The sequence below is a fragment of the Pleurodeles waltl genome, chromosome 4_1, assembly GCF_031143425.1.
Source record: "Pleurodeles waltl isolate 20211129_DDA chromosome 4_1, aPleWal1.hap1.20221129, whole genome shotgun sequence".
In the NCBI taxonomy this organism is placed as follows: domain Eukaryota; kingdom Metazoa; phylum Chordata; class Amphibia; order Caudata; family Salamandridae; genus Pleurodeles; species Pleurodeles waltl.
The window spans coordinates 991,222,985-991,246,171 of NC_090442.1; the positions used below are offsets into that span (position 1 = coordinate 991,222,985).

General features: G+C 43.5%; 1 protein-coding gene across 2 annotated transcripts in view; it reads left to right on the top strand.

Annotated features, from left to right (window-relative positions):
- The window catches only part of LAMB4 (laminin subunit beta 4), a 724,082-nt gene that overhangs the window by 402,451 nt on the left and 298,444 nt on the right, over positions 1–23,187 (top strand). For both annotated transcript variants that reach the window (XM_069229818.1, XM_069229820.1), the window contains exons 16-18: positions 14,549–14,728; positions 19,293–19,414; positions 19,970–20,090. In XM_069229818.1, the coding sequence (XP_069085919.1) occupies positions 14,549–14,728; positions 19,293–19,414; positions 19,970–20,090 (423 nt within the window). The remainder of the gene's footprint in view (positions 1–14,548; positions 14,729–19,292; positions 19,415–19,969; positions 20,091–23,187) is intronic.

Below are 23,187 nucleotides of genomic sequence, written 5' to 3' on the forward strand. Positions count from 1 at the left end.
CAGTAGTCGACCTAAGGGGAATAGCTTCAGGATACCTAGTAGCATGATCCACTACTACTAGGATGTACATATTTCCTGAGGCTGTGGGAGGTTCCAGTGGACCAACTATGTCCACACCCACTCTTTCAAAGGGGACCCCCACCACTGGAAGTGGAATGAGGGGGGCCTTTGGGTGCCCACCTGTCTTACCACTGGATTGACAGGTGGGGCAGGAGAGGCAAAACTCCTTAACCTTCTGGGACATATTGGGCCAGTAGAAGTGGTTGACTAACCTCTCCCACGTCTTGGTTTGTCCCAAATGCCCAGCAAGGGGAATATCATGGGCTAAGGTCAGAATAAACTCTCTGAACGACTGAGGCACTACCACTCTCCTAGTGGCACCAGGTTTGGGGTCTCTGGCCTCAGTGTACAGGAGTCCATCTTCCCAATAGACCCTATGTGTTCCATTTTTCTTGCCCTTGGACTCTTCAGCAGCTTGCTGCCTAAGGCCTTCAAGAGAGGGACAGGTTTCTTGTCCCTTACACAGCTCCTCCCTTGAGGGTCCCCCTGGGCCTAAGAGCTCAACCTGATAAGGTTCAAGCTCCAAAGGCTCAGTTCCCTCAGAGGGCAGAACTTCTTCCTGAGAAGAGAGGTTCTCTTTTTCTGACTGTGTTGCAGTTGGTTTCCCAACTGACTTTCCTTTTCTCTTGGTAGGCTGGGCCATTTTTCCCGACTCCAGCTCTACTTTTTCACCCTGTGCCTTGCATTGTGCTCTTGTTTTTACACACACCAGTTCAGGGATACCCAGCATGGCTGCATGGGTTTTTAGCTCTACCTCAGCCCATGCTGAGGACTCCAGGTCATTTCCAAGCAGACAGTCTACTGGGATGTTTGAGGAGACCACCACCTGTTTCAGGCCATTGACCCCTCCCCATTCTAAAGTTACCATTGCCATGGGATGTGCTTTAGTTTGATTGTCAGCATTGGTGACTGTACAAGTTTTTCCAGTCAGGTATTGGCCAGGGGAAACCAGTTTCTCTGTCACCATGGTGACACTGGCACCTGTATCCCTCAGGCCTTCTACACTTGTCCCATTAATAAAGAGCTGCTGCCTGTATTTTTGCATGTTAGGAGGCCAGGCAGCTAGTGTGGCTAAATCCACCCCACCCTCAGAGACTAGAGTAGCTTCAGTGTGGACCCTGATTTGCTCTGGGCACACTGTTGATCCCACTTGGAGACTAGCCATTCCAGTGTTACCTAGATTGGAGTTTGGAGTGGAACTTTTCTTGGGACAGGCCTTGTCTCCAGTTTGGTGTCCAGACTGACTACAGTTTCGACACCAGGCCTTTTTGGGATCAAAGTTTTTACCCTTGTACCCAGGATTGTTTTGTGAAGAGGCTCTGGGCCCACCCTCCTGTGCAGGTTTTAGGGGGCTTTTAGAAGACTCTTGACTATTTTTATTTTTGGTTGTCTCACCACCTTTCCCCTGGGGAGGTTTTGTGACCCCTTTCTTTTGGTCACCCCCTGTGGAAGTTTTGGACACCCTTGTCTTGACCCAATGGTCCGCCTTCTTTCCCAATTCTTGGGGAGAAATTGGTCCTAGGTCTACCAGATGCTGATGCAGTTTATCATTGAAACAATTACTTAACAGGTGTTCTTTCACAAATAAATTGTACAGCCCATCATAATTACTTACACCACTGCCTTGAATCCAACCATCTAGTGTTTTTACTGAGTAGTCTACAAAGTCAACCCAGGTCTGGCTCGAGGATTTTTGAGCCCCCCTGAATCTAATCCTATACTCCTCAGTGGAGAATCCAAAGCCCTCAATCAGGGTACCCTTCATGAGGTCATAAGATTCTGCATCTTGTCCAGAGAGTGTGAGGAGTCTATCCCTACACTTTCCTGTGAACATTTCCCAAAGGAGAGCACCCCAGTGAGATCTGTTCACTTTTCTGGTTACACAAGCCCTCTCAAAAGCTGTGAACCATTTGGTGATGTCATCACCATCTTCATATTTAGTTACAATCCCTTTAGGGATTTTCAACATGTCAGGAGAATCTCTGACCCTATTTATGTTGCTGCCACCATTGATGGGTCATAGGCCCATCTCTTGTCTTTCCCTCTCTATGGCTAGGATCTGTCTTTCCAAAGCCAATCTTTTGGCCATCCTGGCTAACTGGATGTCCTCTTCACTGGAGTTATCCTCAGTGATTTCAGAGGTGTTGGTCTCTCCTGTGAGGGAACCAGCATCTCTGACTATTATTTTTGGAGTCAGGGTTTGAGAGACCCTGTTCTCCCTAGATAGGACTGGTAGGGGGGAATTTTCCTCCAAGTCACTATCCTCTTCCTCTGAGTTGCCACCCTCAGAGGGGATGGCCTTTTCAAACTCTGCCAAAAGCTCCTGGAGCTGTACTTTGGTAGGTTTGGGGCCCATTGTTATTTTCTTTATTTTACAGAGTGACCTTAGCTCCCTCATCTTAAGATGGAGGTAAGGTGTGGTGTCGAGTTCCACCACAGTCACATCTGTGCTAGACATTTTGCTTCTAAAAGTTGGAATACTTTTTAAGAATCTACAACTGGTTCTAGAATCTAATTCAAACTTTTACAAACTTTTAAACTCTAAAAGAAATGCTAAACAGGATCTAACACAAGGCCCTAGCAGGTCTTTTAAGAATTTAGAAAACTTTTCAAATTGCAAAAATCAATTTCTAATGACAATTTTGGAATTTGTCGTGTGATCAGGTATTGGCTGAGTAGTCCAGCAAATGCAAAGTCTTGTACCCCACCGCCGATCCACCAATGTAGGAAGTTGGCTCTGTATGTGCTATTTCAAAGTAAGGAATAGCATGCACAGAATCCAAGGGTTCCCCTTAGAGGTAAAATAGTGGTAAAAATAGATAATACTAATGCTCTATTTTGTGGTAGTGTGGTCGAGCAGTAGGCTTATCCAAGGAGTAGTGTTAAGCATTTGTTGTACATACACACAGACAATAAATGAGGTACACACACTCAGAGACAAATCCAGCCAATAGGTTTTGTTATAGAAAAATATCTTTTCTTTGTTTATTTTAAGAACCACAGGTTCAAATTTAACATGTAATATCTTGTTTGAAAGGTATTGCAGGTAAGTACATTAGGAACTTTGAATCATTTCAATTGCATGTATACTTTTCAAGTTATTGACAAATAGCTACTTTAAAAGTGGACACAGTGCAATCTTCACAGTTCCTGGGGGAGGTAAGTTTTTGTTAGTTTTACCAGGTAAGTCAGACACTTACAGGGTTCAGTTCTTGGTCCAAGGTAGCCCACCGTTGGGGGTTCAGAGCAACCCCAAAGTTACCACACCAGCAGCTCAGGGCCGGTCAGGTGCAGAGTTCAAAGTGGTGCCCAAAACGCATAGGCTAGAATGGAGAGAAGGGGGTGCCCCGGTTCCGGTCTGCTTGCAGGTAAGTACCCGCGTCTTCGGAGGGCAGACCAGGGGGGTTTTGTAGGGCACCGGGGGGGACACAAGCCCACACAGAAATTTCACCCTCAGCAGCGCGGGGGCCGCCGGGTGCAGTGTAGAAACAAGCGTCGGGTTTGCAATGTTAGTCTATGAGAGATCAACGGATCTCTTCAGCGCTGCAGGCAGGCAAGGGGGGGCTTCCTCGGGGAAACCTCCACTTGGGCAAGGGAGAGGGACTCCTGGGGGTCACTTCTCCAGTGAAAGTCCGGTCCTTCAGGTCCTGGGGGCTGCGGGTGCAGGGTCTTTTCCAGGCGTCGGGACTTAGGTTTCAGAGAGTCGCGGTCAGGGGAAGCCTCGGGATTCCCTCTGCAGGCGGCGCTGTGGGGGCTCAGGGGGGACAGGTTTTGGTACTCACAGTCGGAGAGTAGTCCGGGGGTCCTCCCTGAGGTGTTGGTTCTCCACCAGCCGAGTCGGGGTCGCCGGGTGCAGTGTTGCAAGTCTCACGCTTCTTGCGGGGAGTTGCAGGGTTCTTTAAAGCTGCTTCTTGAAACAAAGTTGCAGTCTTTTTGGAGCAGGTCCGCTGCCCTCAGGAGTTTCTTGCCTTTTTCGAAGCAGGGCAGTCCTCAGAGGATTCAGAGGTCGCTGGTCCCTTGGAAGGCGTCGCTGGAGCAGAGTTCTTTGGAAGGCAGGAGACAGGCCGGTGAGTTTCTGGAGCCAAGGCAGTTGTCGTCTTCTGGTCTTCCTCTGCAGGGGTTTTCAGCTAGGCAGTCCTTCTTCTTGTAGTTTGCAGGAATCTAATTTTCTAGGGTTCAGGGTAGCCCTTAAATACTAAATTTAATGGGCGTGTTTAGGTCTGGGGGGTTAGTAGCCAATGGCTACTAGCCCTGATGGTGGGTACACCCTCTTTGTGCCTCCTCCCAAGGGGAGGGGGTCACAATCCTAACCCTATTGGGGGAATCCTCCATCTGCAAGATGGAGGATTTCTAAAAGTTAGAGTCACCTCAGCTCAGGACACCTTAGGGGCTGTCCTGACTGGCCAGTGACTCCTCCTTGTAGCTTTCTTTGTTCCCTCCAGCCTTGCCGCCAAAAGTGGGGGCCGTGGCCGGAGGGGGCGGGCAACTCCACTAAGCTGGAGTGCCCTGCTGGGCTGTGACAAAGGGGTGAGCCTTTGAGGCTCACCGCCAGGTGTCACAGCTCCTGCCTGGGGGAGGTGTTAGCATCTCCACCCAGTGCAGGCTTTGTTACTGGCCTCAGAGTGACAAAGGCACTCTCCCCATGGGGCCAGCAACATGTCTCTAGTGTGGCAGGCTGCTGGAACTAGTCAGCCTACACAGACAGTCGGTTAAGTTTCAGGGGGCACCTCTAAGGTGCCCTCTGAGGTGTATTTTGCAATAAAATGTACACTGGCATCAGTGTGCATTTATTGTGCTGAGAAGTTTGATACCAAACTTCCCAGTTTTCAGTGTAGCCATTATGGTGCTGTGGAGTTCGTGTTTGACAGACTCCCAGACCATATACTCTTATGGCTACCCTGCACTTACAATGTCTAAGGTTTTGTTTAGACACTGTAGGGGTACCATGCTCATGCACTGGTACCCTCACCTATGGTATAGTGCACCCTGCCTTAGGGCTGTAAGGCCTGCTAGAGGGGTGTCTTACCTATACTGCATAGGCAGTGAGAGGCTGGCATGGCACCCTGAGGGGAGTGCCATGTCGACTTACTCGTTTTGTCCTCACTAGCACACACAAGCTGGCAAGCAGTGTGTCTGTGCTGAGTGAGAGGTCTCCAGGGTGGCATAAGACATGCTGCAGCCCTTAGAGACCTTCCTTGGCATCAGGGCCCTTGGTACTAGAAGTACCAGTTACAAGGGACTTATCTGGATGCCAGGGTCTGCCAATTGTGGATACAAAAGTACAGGTTAGGGAAAGAACACTGGTGCTGGGGCCTGGTTAGCAGGCCTCAGCACACTTTCAATTGTAAACATAGCATCAGCAAAGGCAAAAAGTCAGGGGGCAACCATGCCAAGGAGGCATTTCCTTACATCTGTACTTTTGTTATTAAAATAGGATAGCCAGGACTGCCAGAGTGAAAACCAGCTTTTGTGTGCTAGTCCCAGAAAGGACATGTTAAAATTACATTTCTACATATCCAAATTTTAAATACCATGCATCCAACCTTGTGGATTACACCGGAGTGACTTTTTAATATTTAAAGGGAGCTTTTGACCTATCAAAAGGGTTTATTTTTAACCTGTCAAATTGCAATATTTTAAATGCCACAGTAAGGCTACATTAGTGAGCCTGAAGCCAAGTTATAGGTCTACAATAGTAAGTCTGAAGCCATGTTTTACCCAACCACTGTAGTAAATGGGACATTTGATGCTGCAGTCAACTAGTGACACTTGACATACAGGCCCTGAGTACATTTTGTACCATGTACTGGGGACTTAGGTTGGGTAAGTTAGTTATATGAATTAAAAATATGCAAATTCAACTGTGTTTACAGTGGGAGCACAGGCACTTTACTACTGGTTATCAAGGGTGAAATCCACAGAGTTCTAAAGCCAGCCAAAAAATAGGGTCCAGCAAAAGGCAAAAAATATCGGATGATCACCCAGAAAAGGTGCGTTTCCTACAATTCTAATGGCAGCTTAAACTGTAAATGAAACTTTTTACTGATCCGATTACTTTTCCTCCTCTGGACCGATCTACGTGAAACTAGATATAACATAGATAGGCCAAACTTTATGCACGTGAATCAATGAAGTGTCATATCTTGTGTAGATTCATCAAACGGTATCAAAGTTATAAAAAAACCAAAATAACCTTTTCAATGGAAATGAGACTTAACTGGACCTTCAGAGTTGCTGTAACTCACTGTGTAATGCAGAAGAACGTATACATTAGAAAAGATAAGCCACCAATATTCAACAATACGGGTGCACTGTGTAAGAGCAAACAAGGGAGGCTCTAAAAATCTTTATAAATCCAGATATTGGAAGTGGGATGTTGAATCGAGATGATGACTGAACTTGCAAACATGAGTATGGTTGTAGGATCCTTCAGAGTAACTGAATCCTCCATTAATTTCACTGCTGCCGCTGACATTCTAGTCTCTGAAACCACCTCCATATCCTCCACTCCAGCTTTAGTTGCCTCAGACGTCTATGCATGAGTATCCTTTTATACCCTCTCCATGTCACTTCCCTCTTCGATTTCATCTGGAAAGGGGAAACCAGTTTCCATGCCCATCAACAGTTTGTTGAATGTCTGGTGCGTGAGTGCATTCATTTATCACATTCATGTTTAGTATCATCAGAAATGCAGTCTAAGGTTTGATCATTGCTGCCGGAAGTTGACAAAATCAATCATTTCAGCAATCGGAGGGAAAATTGGTTTTGTGAGAAATGGAAAATAAGCAGGAGCAGCAGAATCTCAAGCCCCTCTGTTTAACAGTGACAGTGAGGGTGCCTTGACACTTCCTGAGATAACTTTTGTTTGACGCTTGTGCTCTGATTTAGTTCTTTTTTTCAAAGTGGAAACCTGTTCATGGTTAGGCCTCTACCTCTATTGTTTTGTTGAAATGGCATTCACATTTTGCTTACGCCATCACAGCATAAAGCATGGGGAAGTTGGTCAGCCCTCTTCTTCCACTTGCTGACTTGCCCTGTGGGTAGCAGCATTTTGCTTGATGACCTGCACAGTCCCCTGTCTTAAGTGTGTTTACATTGTTTTGCATATTGCATATGTTTGCACACAACAAATAACAAAAATGGCATGTTTGCCAAAGCCAGGCTGATCGCCTTTACAATTGCTTGTTGTTTATGGTTAGGGGAAGCGTCAGACAACATCTCTCATGAAAGCACATCTAATTCACAAAGATTATACTCACAAAGCATGTCTTCCTCACAGCTTGGTCAGCCTTTCAACACTCATCCACTGCACTGAGCTTTCTGAATCCATCTACCCAATGTAGCCCATGCATTTATGATTAAGATGCAAGCCCATACTGAGATAAGGTTAGGCAATCAGCCAATGCATTTCTATGTCTTCTGACCTGCCCTTCATAAACAGTTCAGAAGCTCACCTTTGTGAGTGAGGAACGTCCAACCAGAGCATGTGTTTTGCACTGCAGATCTACATTCTGAGCATTGTAAATTTGCTTCATTAGATTCTTTATCACTGAGGTGAAGCCACCAATGAATCACCTGTGGAAAAATCTTAAAGATGATTTTGTTTTCGTGGTGGACATATGACCACCAACACCTGGACTGAGATCTTCAAACAATATCGGTGGCTCTTGATATACTGTGATATACTGAAAAACGCAAGATCTCTTTAACATTCAAATCTACAGTCAATACAGAAAGGGTCTTTAAAACCTGATTGACCAAGTAGCACCTTACAGGATACCTAAACCGTTTAGTACTGAAATGTTGTGGATGCAATATTGTCCCATAAACATACTGTGATGTAAATATCCACTACCAAAACCAAAACATCTTAACTTCATTTATATATACAATTTACTCTCACAAAACCATACAAATTCAGCAGCTATAGTTATGATTATCTCATGTAACTATAACTCGCGCCCTAACATGACTATAACTCACACCCCCCATGCACAGTTTTCTCAGCAATAATTTGATTGCTAATGTTACATTGACATTTTTAATGATGTTATATAAGAGTTCATGAGTGCTGTAATATCTGGGGTAATTAGCAGTGCATGGCGAGTGTGTGAGTTATAGTTACCTTAGGCTGTGAGTTACAGTTACTTGAGATGATCATAACTATAACTGCTGAATTTCTATGGTTTTGTGGAAATAAATACAGAACGTAACTGTAACGTCTCCATAACCTTTGCTTTTTTTAAGTGAATTTCTGTTTTGTTAAAGTCTATTTTCCAACTATAATGCCCCTGTAACCTTTGATTTTTTCAGTGAATTTCTATGTTTTTTTAATTTCAAGTAATTTTAATGACTTTACATTAATCCAACACCGTGCGCAGTGGGGGTTGGTCGCAGAGCCTTGCCTGCAGCCAGGCCCTCCGCCAACTCCCTATAACCACCCAAACCTGTGCTACGCACGGCCTTCACAGGTGTTGGCTGCAGTACGTGGCTACAGGCCAATCCCTACAGACTACCCGCTAGACTCGCTCAACCCCATACCACTCATGAAGTGCTTCTGTGTTGGGTGGAGATGTGATCATTTTCCAGTGCATCAAGAATGTGTCTCAAAAATCAGAGGGAAACACACTTGGTGGGTCCTTTAAGTAAGCTCTCCATCATCCTGCCAAAATGGCAGGAACATACTGCATACAAGTAATGTACATGGGGTGGGGCCAATAGGCTGTGGTTTCTAGGCTATTTTTTATACTTGTAGTTTTTGAAAGGGGGAACACGATTTCTGGGCTCAGCAGCAGATGACAAGAAGGAACCCACTTATTACAGTCACTACATGAGATATTACTCTAAAAAAAAACAAGGATTCAAACACCTCCATCAAGGTTTACAGATAACTTTTGAAGATGGAAATGCAGAGAAAAAACACTTGCTTTGCCTTGACCATATGCAGGAAATTAGTATGATTAGTACTTTACAGAAGTGGAGCTTGAACTTAGGCACCTGCTTCATTTATATCTGTAGTGCCTCCCATTGTGGTTTGATTTCTATGAAATTAGCATCATGCCAGAATGAATCCTGCCCGGCATTTTTATCCAAGTAGAGGCCACTGTTTTCTGCAGAATGTCTACCCAACTGAAGTATTTTCTACTGGCTCATTAGTAACTTCTACCTCGTTGGGAAAATGTAGAGTGCATCTCCCACACTACAGCTGCTAAAGGACACTGAGGTAATGTATGCAGTCACCTTGTGTGTCTTTAACTTTGCCAGTGTAATTGTTCTTTGAGTGTTTTCATCAGTTATCTTTTCATGGTGGAACCGGAGAGAAAACACACTTGTATGATTTCTCTTTTTTTGTGTGAAGTTCTTGGGGATCGCATGGGGAGCCTCAAGGCCCCCACAGTCCCAGCTGGCTCCTGGCCTTCTCCTTGAGCTGGCATTGCTCCTGCACTCAGGACCTCCCAAAAAAACACAGGAAAGACAAGTTAGGGGAGAGTTTTATACGCACCTGTGAATCGGAAGCCCTCTTTGTGCTAAATGGGCGGAAGTCGCCGGACATCCCACCGGCATGGACAAGATCCTCTGGGAAAACGGTCTCCTATCTAGACTACACATTGGTGTCCCCTGCATTGTATACGTTAGTAAATGCCTTCAGTATCATTGACCGTACTGAAAGCGATCATAAGCCGCAGGTATTTGGGATCCGCGCATCACCACAAAAGCCAGAAAAGGCAGTAGCCTTAAATGGGGCAATGGGCACTGAAAATCTAAAGCGACTCACATGGTCCTCAGACACCATTCAAAGCCAGTCAGAAGAGGCTCTACGAAAGCTAGACTTCATGGCCACAAGTGGGGCAAAGTTGACAACGGTCTGTGAGAACTTTGCCTCCGATCTCTTAAAAAAAGACGCCTTAAGCAACACAAAAAAGGGAGCACAACTGAATCATTGTCAATCTACTTTTGCCACAGCCAGTCCGCAGAAGGAAAGCAGCTGTAGGTAAACTATTAACGTTACTGCGTAAATGCCCAGACGATGGATCGATACTGCCAGCTTTGCGTGAGCAATGGAAATTGTTCAAAAGGGATCTATGGACCTTCAAAAAACTCCAGCAGGAGGCCCTTTGGGCCAAATTACACTTTGCGACTAAAACATCCAACTCCGAAAGATTTTGGAAAATCGTAAATACAATTGACAAGGGTTCAAAAGCAGGTAATAATGCTAACTTAACAGAGGAAGCATGGGTATCCCACATAACGTCCCATCTAAAAGAACTGACCATCGAAGAAGGTCCTCAAATCCAGGGGCACATCTTTAACTGGGAACCCAATGCTCCTGAAGTTTTGAAATTTACGGCAACAGAACTATTAAAAATCATGAACGGATTGTGCCCCGGCCCAAATGGCATACCGCAAGCATTATTTAAACAGGAAATGGGAAGATGGGCCTATTTCCTGGCTGCAGTGTTCAACGAGGTGCTTACAACAGGCTCTGTCCCAGCATCCTGGAAAGGCTCTTTAATCCACCCCATATTTAAGGGTGGGAACGCGGCTTCCCCAAGCAACTACAGACTTATCGCTCTTCTAGATGTTGACCTCAAGTACTTCTCATCCTGTGTGCTAAAACACCTAGAAGCCTGGATCGCAGATAAAAATATTTTACCCCTAAATCAAACCGGCTTCACCAAGGAACATTAACAAATCTTATGGCACTGGGACTGATCATCAACAGAGCAAAAGCAAAGGGGACTCCGACCTACTTATGTTTTGTTGATTTTAAAGCTGCTTTTGACTGTGTCCCCACGGCAGATTGTGGGCCAAATTACAACTGTGGGGGCTACCACACACTATCTTAAATGCCATCAAAATTATCTACTCTGATACTTGGGTGAAGGTTAAATTGGAGGGAGGCTCTCACCTATCCAGGGCAGTTAAAACAACAGTCGGTGTTAAGCAAGGCTGTGTATTGGCCCCAACACTCTTCAACCTGTACATAGCAGATCTCTCTGCCAAATTAAATGATCAATCATCCCATCCTCCCTCACTGGGCGGCCAACAAGTATCTAATATGCTATATGCAGATGACCTATTACTAATTAGTAACACCAGAATCGGCATGCAAAAACTACTAAATGCATTAGAAGAATACTCAGGATCTAACGAATTAGAAATCAATCATAAAAAATCTAAAATGATTACCATAAACTGCAGGCCAACTAGCCAAAGTAAATAGCACTTGAATGGGAAGACCCTAGAGGAAGTAAGTTCGTATAGATACTTAGGAGTTGTGGTTGATGCCAGAGGTAATTACGCACTACAAAAAGAAGCAATAAAAAAACTAATCGCAGGCCCTTACTTACGCCTTTTGTAAGCTGGCAAACTCAATTTGTGGTCACGCTCTGAACCCCCTAACAACTGCAATGAGAGTGAAACTTCTTCCAACTCTCACATAAGGGATCTAAATAATGAGGGGGATGGAAGTAGGTCTCTTGGATAAGCTTCTGATAAAGACCTATAAGCGTGTGTTTTGGCTGCCTGGGCGCGCATCGCCAGCCCAGGTCAGACTGGAATTTAAGCTGGTCAAGCAGTTGCTAGCCCGACCTGCGGCATACATTAAATGCTGTTACAAATTGAGCTGTGCCTCAAAAGGGTCTTTAGCTAATTTAGGGGGTCATTCTGACCCCGGCCGGCGGCGGTAGCCACGGCCTGGCTGGGACGGCCAGAAGACCGTCCCGCGGTCAAAAGACCGCCGCGGTCATTCTGGGTTTCCCACTGGGCTGGCGGGCGACCGCCAAAAGGCCGCCCGCCAGCCCAGTGGGAAACACCCTTCCACGAGGAAGCCGGCTCCGAATGGAGCCGGCGGAGTGGAAGGTGTGCGACGGGTGCAGTAGCACCCGTCGCGAATTTCAGTGTCTGCTAAGCAGACACTGAAATTCAAAGTGGGGCCCTCTTACGGGGGCCCCTGCAGTGCCCATGCCATTGGCATGGGCACTGCAGAGGCCCCCAGGGGCCCCACGACACCCCTCACCGCCATCCTGTTCCTGGCGGTCGAAACCGCCAGGAACAGGATGGCGGTGAGGGGGTCGGAATCCCCCATGGCGGCGCAGCAAGCTGCGCCGCCATGGGGGATTCCTCAGGGCAGCGGAAAACCGGCGGGACACCGCCGGTTTTCCGGTTCTGACCGCGGCCATACTGCCGCGGTCAGAATGCCCTCAGGAGCACCGCCAGCCTGTTGGCGGTGCTCCCGCCGACCCCAGCCCGGACCCCCTTAGTCTGGCAGGAAATTATCCTAGAAAGAGGGAACTGCAATTACTTAAGGTATCTAGAAAAGAGCAAGAGTCTGCTGAACTTAAATGAGGCATGGGACCAGTCTCCCCCATCCCAGCTTTTAACAAAGCTGTGAATAAAGCAAGAAAATTACAGAGCTGGTTAGAAGACAGGGCCTCTCTGGCTAAAAGGGCACACAGCTGGTTGATCTTCAACTCTTATAAAACGTTTAAAGAATCACTACTTATGGCTGGTCCCTATTCACGGAAAATCAAGCAATGCTTTCTTAGACTCAGGCTGGGTGAACTCCCAACACTAGACCTCATGCCCAAATGTAAGAATGAGCAACAAGTAGGATCCCAGGAGTGCCGTCTATGTCACCTAGCTGAAGAAAAGTTGGTGCACTTATGTGGAGGTCTGCATCCGTCCAGCTTTGGCGGTTGAAAGAAGACTTTTACTGAAAAAAGAATTAAATTGTTTAAGGATCAGATCCTGTAGACAGGCACTAATTGAAGCTTTCAACCCACGAAATACAATACTGAACATTAGGCTGGTTCAATTCTTGGAAATTTTCTCGCTCAAAATATCAGCTTCTTGAAACAACCCAGTCATAGGGAGGGCAACAAGGATAACAAAACCCCTTTAACTCATTCCGAACCCCATAAAGTAGGGAAGGCTCACAGGCAGCATGGTGGGATGCTTAACCAGTGCCGTAATACAGTCTGGTAACAACAATCGGACTCAAGTAGGGGAAAACAAAATCAATAGAAGGTAACCTCTCCCCACTACTACTAATGCCTTATTGCACTGTTATTGTTTTGTTAAATTTTTATGTGGAAGCAAAATTTTACATATTATTTCATTTCAAGCTCAGGACTTTTTATTGCACTGTATTACTTTATTTTATTGTTTTTGTTAAATTTTTATGTGGAAAGAAAAGTTTTTATGGTTTTAATTAACTAAAAAAAATAAACTTTCATCATCATCACTCAGGGTGGTGGTCCCCAAGGCCACATATGGCCCAGGAGGGGGGCAGCATAGCTGTCAAAATTTGAAGGCCCCTGGTAGGTGGTGATCCCTGAGGCATGGGGTCCGTGCTGCCCCCGCAATAATTTTGTAATTGCCTCAGGAAGGTGGTGGTCTGCGGGGCTTCATACAGCCTCAAGAGGTAGGTCCATGCGGCCCCCCTCCTTCCTATAAAAAAGCCCCAGGGTGGTGGTGGTCCCCAGGGGTCCACATGGCCCCCACTTTTATTTTTATTAAAACTTGCCCTGTGGAGGTGGTGGTCCCCGAGGCTTTAGAAAACCCTTGGACAAGGACCTGTGCACCCACCTCCATTTATTTCAAAATAAACTACATATGCCCTCGGGACCTGGCCTACCCGGAGGCTTAATTAAAAGCAAGTGCAGGAGACAATGCTTGTTTTTTTAAATTCACAGTGAAATTCACAAATATTTGCAAATGTTGCCATTAATTTTTTTTTTAAAGTGCTTTTTTGCCCTGGCAGGGACCCACGGGGACCCCAGGACCAGGGCTAGGGGAATAGGATAATCGCCCCCTGCCCCCTTTTCTTTTTTGTTGCTTTTTTTGGGACTTGGCTGAAGCCTGGTCCCAAAATTGATTTTGGATTAAATATGGATTTCCTTCAATTTCTCTAAAACTACTGAACAGATGTACACAAAATAACAACAGCATGCGTTCTAGACCACAAGCTACCTTTCTGCCAAATTTGGTGTAATTCCATCCAGACGTTCAGGCTGTAGTTGTGTTCAAAAATTCCCTGTGGAAATTAAAATGGGAAACACACTTTTTTACAAGGCCCTTGGGCACAATGTTTTTGGAAATGTAATAAGGATTCATCAGACTGCACCAAAGATATAGCCAAGTCAAAAAACGCTTTTTCTATGGAAACTAGGGCCTAACTATAACTACCCACTGGGAACCGATATATAGGTGATATATGTGGAGTTGGTATTCTGACAAGTGAGAAAATAATTTTCAGTAACAATGACATTTTGTTGTAGCTATAATTTATTTGAAATTTTCATTGTTGTGGTGCTGTTGGGGCAGATGCTTTTCATGTTAGAGAAGTAGTGTTATTTCTAAGATTGTTTTATAATGGAATTGTGTTTCACTATGTGATTTTTTTTTTTTGCTTTATTCTTTTAAAAGAAGTGTATTTTATGTTACATGATTATTGCAAAGCTCATATACAAATGTCTCCATGCAGGATTTTCTTCCTCCAGAGACTCCTGTGCAGATTGTCTTCCGCGAGCCAACACCTGGAATACCGATTACTTGGACAGGACCAGGATATGCACGAGTTCTCAATGGGGCTGGATTGAGGTTCGTGGTCAACAACATCCCACTACCCATGGAGTTTGTGATTACTCTTCGATATGAACCTGAGGTACTGCAAGCATTAACTTAGTCATATGTTTCAGATTAAATCTATTGCCATCCACCCAGCAGCATTACCACTCTTGGCTGGCCTATAAAGCTATTGTTTGTGTTAATGTGCTTCTTTTTTTACTGCTATTGTGCCCTTAACAGGTCCTGCCCTGCACAAAGTGAACTGGTGATGATTCCATCAAGGTTTAAGTTTTACTCAGTTCAAAGTATCTAGAGAACAGAGATAACGCTGGACATATTTCACATATGTTAATGAATCAATTGTTACACTAAAAGTACTTGTGTGAATTACTTGGTGGCACACCAAGCTGAGGATCTTTATGACAAATTCACCTCTGACTGGTACATAGGTAATTTAAGTTTCGCTGACTTACTATTCACCTGCATGCAGTGCTTAGTTTGTGCTTGTTGTTTCCGGTGCTGAGCATGAGCACTTATTTTTAAGGGCCGGGGTTTATTCTTCTGCCTCACACATTTGTTGCGAGCAAAAGACCCATATGGGAAAGACGGTGGAAGGAAAAAAATAAAAAAGCATCGCAAAGGGAGAAAGTAAAAAGCAGCTAGAGGTAGCAGAGGGGGCAGGGAATGGCTGGAAAATGGATTGAAGAGGCCCGAGATTGCTTCAGGATTACGCCACCTCAGTATTCCGCGTTTCCACATTTAATTGCACCAGCCGCGTGTTTAAGAGGAGGGCTTTGGGCACCGGCACATTTTTATTTACAAATTAAGCACTGCCTGTATGTGGAGATTAGTGTGCTAGTGCTGGCAACAGCTGCAGTCTTGTTTGCCCTCAAGTGCATCTGCCTAGCTGGGACAAAAGAAAATTAAAGCAACAATGATTGAAAGTGGTGCAGAGATTTGCAGCAAGGAAATAAGAATGAATTAACAATGAATAAATATCTCTGGAAAACTGCAGAACGCCTCAGATATTAAAACAAATATCAAGTAAAGTTGTAATTCAGTGTTTCTGGGAAGTGTTTTCCCTTTATAAGTAAGAGTAAGAAAGGAAGGAAGGATGGCTTGCACCCAAAAGCAGCCTACAACCTACCCATCCAGCATTACTGATAGCTTTCTCTTGGACAACATTTCCTGCATTATAGGCTTTTCCTGAAATGTGCAAGATATTTTTCATTGATCTAAGGGTTGTGTACCTATCTCTTTAAATACATTGTAGGAAATGGGGAGTAGGTCTATGGATATCTGTGCCATGCCATGTATCTCTGTGCTGGGCATAATTTTGAATGTAAAAAGATTGACAACCAGAGAGAGAAAGAAGGGATAACAGACTGAGGTTAAATATGAGCGAATGCATTTCTACAGAAGCATTTGCCACTTTGGCTTGAGATGAGTTTGGGAATGACTTTAGTATTTCTCTAGATGACTCTTCCCTGTCTATTACTAAAGTTGTTGTTACCCTGAGTACCTCAGGTAACACCATCTACTGACGACTTTTGACTCACAACGTGAACTAATTCCATCAGTCAACATCACCAGTGTCACACCATGACTAATATCACCACCACTAATATCATTACCACTAATATTGTCACAAATACTGCAACAATCCCTATCAATGCCACCAATCCCAATCATGCCACCATGGCCACAAACACTTCACATAATATCACCAGTACTACTGTCTCAGAACCACTTACATTTCCTATATGACTAGTAATACAGTCACCACCAGTACCACCACCACCAATACCACCACTTAACCCACACCACCAATACCACTGCTCCAATACCAACACTAAGGCATTACACAACCATTAATCCCAGTGTCACCAGCAATGCAACCACCACCAGTACGAATGCCAGCTACGCCACCCGCAATACCATAAATACAAGCACCACAAATATTGTGGTTGCCACCAAAAGCACACCACCACCATTACCAAGAACACCAATACCACTACCACAATGCCAATGCCACCAATATCACGACAACAGTACAAAAACACCACCACCAATGCCCCACCTCCACTATAAAAACAAACTAATAACACCCCAAACTTTCCGTCTCTAAACCCACCAACAGTACCAAGGCCAGGAAACCATCACAAATACCACCACCCATACCACCAATACCACACCAACATTAACACCACATCCGTACCATCGAGAATAACACCAATACCACCACCACCAATATCACTGTCACCAGACACCAAAAATTCCACCAGCCATACCACCACCACCAATACCAAGACCACCAATTCCTCCTCTAAGACCACAAGCACCAATACCTCATCCACCAATACCAAAACCACCAATACCACCACCAACAAAACTACACCACCACCAAGACCAACACCACCAATACCTACAGTACAATGCCAATACAGAACAATACTAACCACAAGAATACATCACAAATATAGTAATATCATCACCACCAGTAACACACCACGAGCATCAGTGACATCACTAATACAACCATCACCAATACCACCATCAACTATGCCAATCCCTCCAGCAATACCACCACGGCCACCAATAACATAATTACCAAGAGCACTACCAATACAACCACCACCACCAGAAATACCACATCAATACAGCCATTACCAGTACCACCACCAAAACCACCACAGCTACCAACACTACTACTCTGCCATCCCTAAGAAGGCCAATATCACCAGTACCACCACTATAAAACTGAGTACCGCTTTTAGCAATAAATCGCTACCTTCGTCACTAATACCATCACCACAAATAGCTCCACTAACACCAATCCAACCTACTTCCACAAACATTTTCTTGGTTTGCAAAAATAAATGGGTACTGGGTATGTGGTGACATGGAAATCATTGCTACATCACCACAACCCCTGGGGCCCAACAGATATAATGTAGCAGTAAGTAATCAGGGTTTGCCCTGGCTTGCATTTCTCTACAAGCACCGAAAATGTAATAGGACATTGCCATAACAATACTGCTTAGTTAATGTCCAATCCCACAATTATATGGTGGTGTCTGTACCTGCATAGGGCATGCATTCCATTTTGTATGGACATATTCAGTTGTCAATCCTTGCATGTGAAATATGGATGTACAAAATTTGTATAGCGTGAAATTTCGGGAAAATTATCCAAACTTCTGCGTAATTCCGTGAAATACAAAACCAGCAAGTGATGTTATATTTTAGATGCATTTTACCTAAAAAGAAGCACAAAAACCACAAGCACCACAAACAGTTAACGTTCTTGTCATTCGTATGGTTCCTGTGTGCTTGCACTTAATTATTGCAGAGAATTTATGACGTGTGGCATAAAAGTGTAACTTTGGGACTAAGTCTCAATAATCAATGCTCTTTTATTGCATGCCATTTCGCCTTAATTAAATAATAATGAGCGGGAGAAAGGAATGCATTAATACTGACAGCTAGACTTCAGTCTGTGTTCTGGGAAGCCTTCTAAAAGGGGTGTAAAGGATGACCAGTGGAAGAGGGTAGCAAGACTGTGGAAAGGAGCAGGTCAGAAACGTAGGAACAATAGCATTTTGCCAAAAACATGCTTGGTAAAATGTCGTATACTGTTTAATTGCAAGAAACTCGGAGGTAGGATCCTTTATGTGAAAGGATCATCTCTACGAACCTCCCCCCCTTACTCCATCTAAGATTGGATTTTTTTTAATTTTCATATTCAGAAAGCGGCTAAAACCTCATTAATTAAGCCAAATGTATAGTGAGAAATTCCTATGCCGCCACCTCTGTCTCCTAAGCAGAAAGCTTAAAATTAGCTGCTGTCATCTCCCGAAGTCATTTCAATCACTCTTACATCACTCTATTTAAGGATTTGTCAACGGTTTTTGTAGTACTTGGACAGTAGCTCATGTTGTTAACTAATAAGTCTGTTGACAGAATAACCAATGTATCTGACCCAAAGCATTTTAAGGCTAGTGGTGGCATGTAACGCTTTACAGAAACCTCACAATGAATAAAATAATTATGCATTTTTTAATGTAAAATTGAACATCTATGCTGTGTCTGAAAAGCTAAACTGTTGCTGGGAGCAAATAAAGGTAACATAGATCATCAGTTTTTCCTCCTCTTTACTTTGACTAATTTAGTCCCTGCAATCCAAAATCTCTCACACTTTGCGACTCCCTGGTTTAAAATGTGTTTAGTCTCATGTCGTTGTTATATTATATGAGAAAGTAGCAAAGGAGTGTATAGGTTTTGTAAGAACTATCCCTCTGTTCCCACTTAAAAGTTTATGCTCGCTTGCAGTGTTGTAATTCACTGTAAATAACTGAATAACACCTCTCAACAAAGGCCTACGCGCCTATAAACATTTCATGTTCCTGTATTAACCTTCTAGCATGCTTGCAATATGTAACATTGTCCATGATGACATTTTGAAGGCTCGCTGCTCATATTATTTTTGGGGGAGATGGTAAGAAGGTAGAAAATGTAAGTAACTAGGTATATTTTCAGGAAGGGCAAGTTGCAAAATAGAGCCTGTTGCTTTAGAAGTTTCAAGATAAACATTATTCCATGGTTAGTGGGTTAAATCAGTATCAATGCTCACTGGTATTGTTGTATTTCCCATATTGCAGACATCAGGGGACTGGAGGGCAAAAATTATAGTTAATTCAACCGGTCCTTCAAGTAGTGAACGCTGCAGACACAAGGATTCCCTCAGTGGAGCTAAATATTTAATTCTGCCAGCTGCTTCCAGGTATGTTCCCAAGCAGGAACCATTTTTTACTTGTATATATTTGTGTACTGCATGTATTCGTGTATGTATGAGTGGGCAGTTGTACTGCGCAGACCTATATTATACATAATGGCCAGAAGGGGCGATGTTCAAGTCCATGTACCTAGCCACAATACGAAGTGGTGTCATTGCCCACATTTGTACGAGAAAAAGAAGTGACATCACATAACCTTTGACCTTTAATGGTATATGAAGTGGCATTAGAGGAGCTTTGACTCCAATAACGGTTCTTTTTCAGTGTTTTTAAACAGTCTACTTGTATAATTGGAGCTGCAATCTGTCTAACAATCGTGTTTGATAAGATACAGGACACTAAACTTATAAAACGCAAAAGGTGTACTTTTAAGATATCCTTAGTTAAAGATTGGAAAGCAGACCATGGGACTTTCAAGTAGTAACACGACGATCACGGATTTAAGCTTTCATAGTTGCTCCTAGATAAACGCACTAGTATCAAGCAGTCCAAGATGCCTTTTAGGTTAATATTGTAACCCATTTATTCTTGTCTTGAAACAGAATCGCTCTGCTGGATTCCCAGGTTTGCATGGAACCAGGAAAACGTTATTTGGTAGATGTTTATTTCACTCACCTCTCGGCAAGTGATTCACAACCCAAGCCTCACATCTTGATTGATTCAGTAAGTGTGTAAAAAAGTCGTTTACTTCATGAAATTTGTTCTTCTCTGATTTATTGTTCATTTGTGTGGTGTGTGGTGTTACCCTTCATTGTGTAACTGGTATTAATGAAGCTTTGAGCGAGAACACCCTATGTTGTGAAAAGGTATACATAAAGGCTTGCGCGCCTATTAGCTAGCTAGGCCAGAAGAAGGGAGCAGGTCCATTAGTTATTTTTTACTGACGCCATGATTCCTAAGAAATGTTTTAGCTTATTTCTAAACTACAAACTATCCAACTATGTACTAAATTACTATTACTAATTTAGAGTTTTGCCAGCAAGGGACTCCACCCCATATGTGACACTGCCAGCTAAACCTCCCACTCTATTGTGGATCAAGATGACTTCAGTTTTTCAACAGCAGGTCCTTACCCCGAAAGAGTTGGGGACCCTGAGAGTATGGGCATCAGACCACCAACATTACATAGAAACAACTGTCTGATGTTCTTTTTTCTGTCTGTCAAAAACAGAAGAAAACAATTAGGACTCCCACATCCTACAAGAAAACTTACAGGTTGTGTGGACCATTAGTGTTTTGTTTTTTTAGAAACAAAGTCATGCTTTGGGAGTTTGTATCTGAAAACATAAAAGTCTGGGATTCGACCACCTAAAAGATGACATCCGTGCACCAGAATTTCAGGGTCTTCACAAGAGCTGCCATGGAGACGACTCCTGTGAAGTCTCAAAGCTTACCGCAGGGCCATCTGTGATCTTCTAATTTGGTTAGCAGCAGCACGATAGAGTTTAAATTAGGCATCATATTATATCCCACATAAATGGAGCTGTAAGGACTTGTCTATGTCAAATAAAAATAAATTGAAAACAATCTAGCCCTATATGACTGAATACCAATAAAGCATGACGGAACAAGGCTATTCTTACAGCTAATATGGATTTTAGGAATGTCTTCAAATGCAACTTTTGGCTTCATGATATTTGCAAGTTCCATGACACCTCTAATGTTGATCAGCATTACCCTGGTTTTGAATATCCCTGCTGCAAAGTCCAGGAGAGATATTAGGGCATTAGTTCTCAGGATTAGTTTTATTTTCTTTGCCTGCTCCTGGCATATTCAACAGCTGTGTTGGGGACCCAAAGGGGCCAAGACCAACACATCCCGGGGACAGGCCCCATCTGGCCCACTCTAGAGATGCCATTCACTCCTGGGTTCACACTTTAAAGGGACCTTCTAAAATGTATTTCAGTAACGTTGTGTTGAAGTGTTATCGAAAATGCTGTTCATGAGGCAAGTAGTCAGAGAAATCCTCTGAAACATGCTTTTACCATACGCTTGTATATACATACACATGTAAATACATGATTTAACTACTCTGCCTCTCCCATCATTCAGTCGTAACCTTAAGTAGAGTGAAGGAACATAAATAAGGGCATTAAAGATGGAAATTTAAGTTAATAATGACTACTATATGTTCTGTTCTGTTATGTTGTTATGTTATGTTATGTTATGTTATGTTATGTTATGTTATCTTATGACATCATGTTGTCCAGTCTATAGAGCACAGTATCACCCTGGATGGTATCCTGATGATGAGCAGATGTGAGCCTAGCCAAATCTAGGTCCTAGTGGGACTACTCAAAAAGCCAGGTCTTTAGTTTGTTGCGGAATTCAAGAAGTGAGCAGGAGAATCTTATGTGTAGTGGCAGATTGTTCTACACTTTAGGAGCAATGTAGAAGAAGGGTTAACCTCTGAATCTGGTTTTCTGTGGGTGTGGGAGCTGTGCAAGTAGGAGTATGGATGAGCAGAGGTGTCCAGAAGGATTGTGAAAGCAGATGCGGTTGTTGAGGGATGCTGGGCCAGTGTTAAAAAGTACCTTGAAAGTGTGGGTGAGGAGTTTACATTGTGCATGTTTATGTATGGGGACCTCCTTCAAGTGTGGAGTGATGTGAATGTGGAGTGGGAGTTTCAGAAGGATTCTGGCTGCTGAACTCTGGTGAGTTTGTGTTGAGCTTGCATAGAGAGTGTTTCCTTAGTCGTATATATTATGGTTGAGAAGTGGGGCAATAGAAAGCATGTTTTTACAAGAATGAGGTTGCTGTTATAATGCTTCTCCCAAATTCTTTCAGCCTTGTATGTTTCAACTAACAATTTAGATAGCTCTGCAGTAAACTATGGGTTTTTTCTTAGTTTGCAGGAAGTCTTTGTAGGTCAGGGAGGAGCAGTAACATCCAGAATATCCTTCAAAATTTGAGTAAAAAAAGAAAGTAGCTCTTTGGTATGTGTGTTGCACCACTGATTAAAACATTACTTAAGCCCTTAACTCTGGCTGCAAATGGCGCCTTTGTAGTCTTTTTCCAGTCCCTTTCAATAATCTGGGTTCTAGCAGATGAAATTTTATACCTATTAGAAGAGATCAGACTAAAAGAAAATGATGACCATGGGAGGGGGCGACATGATGCCCAACACAACACTGTTGCAACTGGAAAAAACAGCATCAAGTAATTGCCTTTCATAGAACAGGCTGGTTAGAAATTAAGTTCAGCTTGAAGATTTCCAAACTTTCCTTGGTTTGGGAAGCCGTACCCCAAGGGCCTCTAACCAAAAATTTAAATTGGCTAGGACTACTACATTGTTTCTAATTAGACAATTTGCTTAGCCAGTAGATCAAATAGATTTGCTGATGCGTTTGGGCGCTCAATAATGTAAAATACAGTGATATGTGTATTTTTGAGTATTTAATGTGAAGCAAAATGACCAATAGAAAAATCTGTTTCAAAACAGTTAATGTTTAGATCCAATCTATTATGGAAAATAACCGCCACCCTGCCCCCTTGCTTAGTCCAATCACTTCTCAAAATGTATTTATGAACGGGTCAGTATGAGGAGTGAACTATGTTTCAGTGAGCAATAAGATATCGGTTTGTGATCAATTATAATCACATTAATTATGTGTATGTGTGCTGCTGTTGATCATGTATTAATCATTAAAACATGAATAGTGCTTTGAGAAGCTGGAGTATCTGGCTATAAGAACTCAATAACTATCAGGGATGACCTGAGGAGAGCTGGGGATAGCAAGGAGCATGAAAGTAGACATAA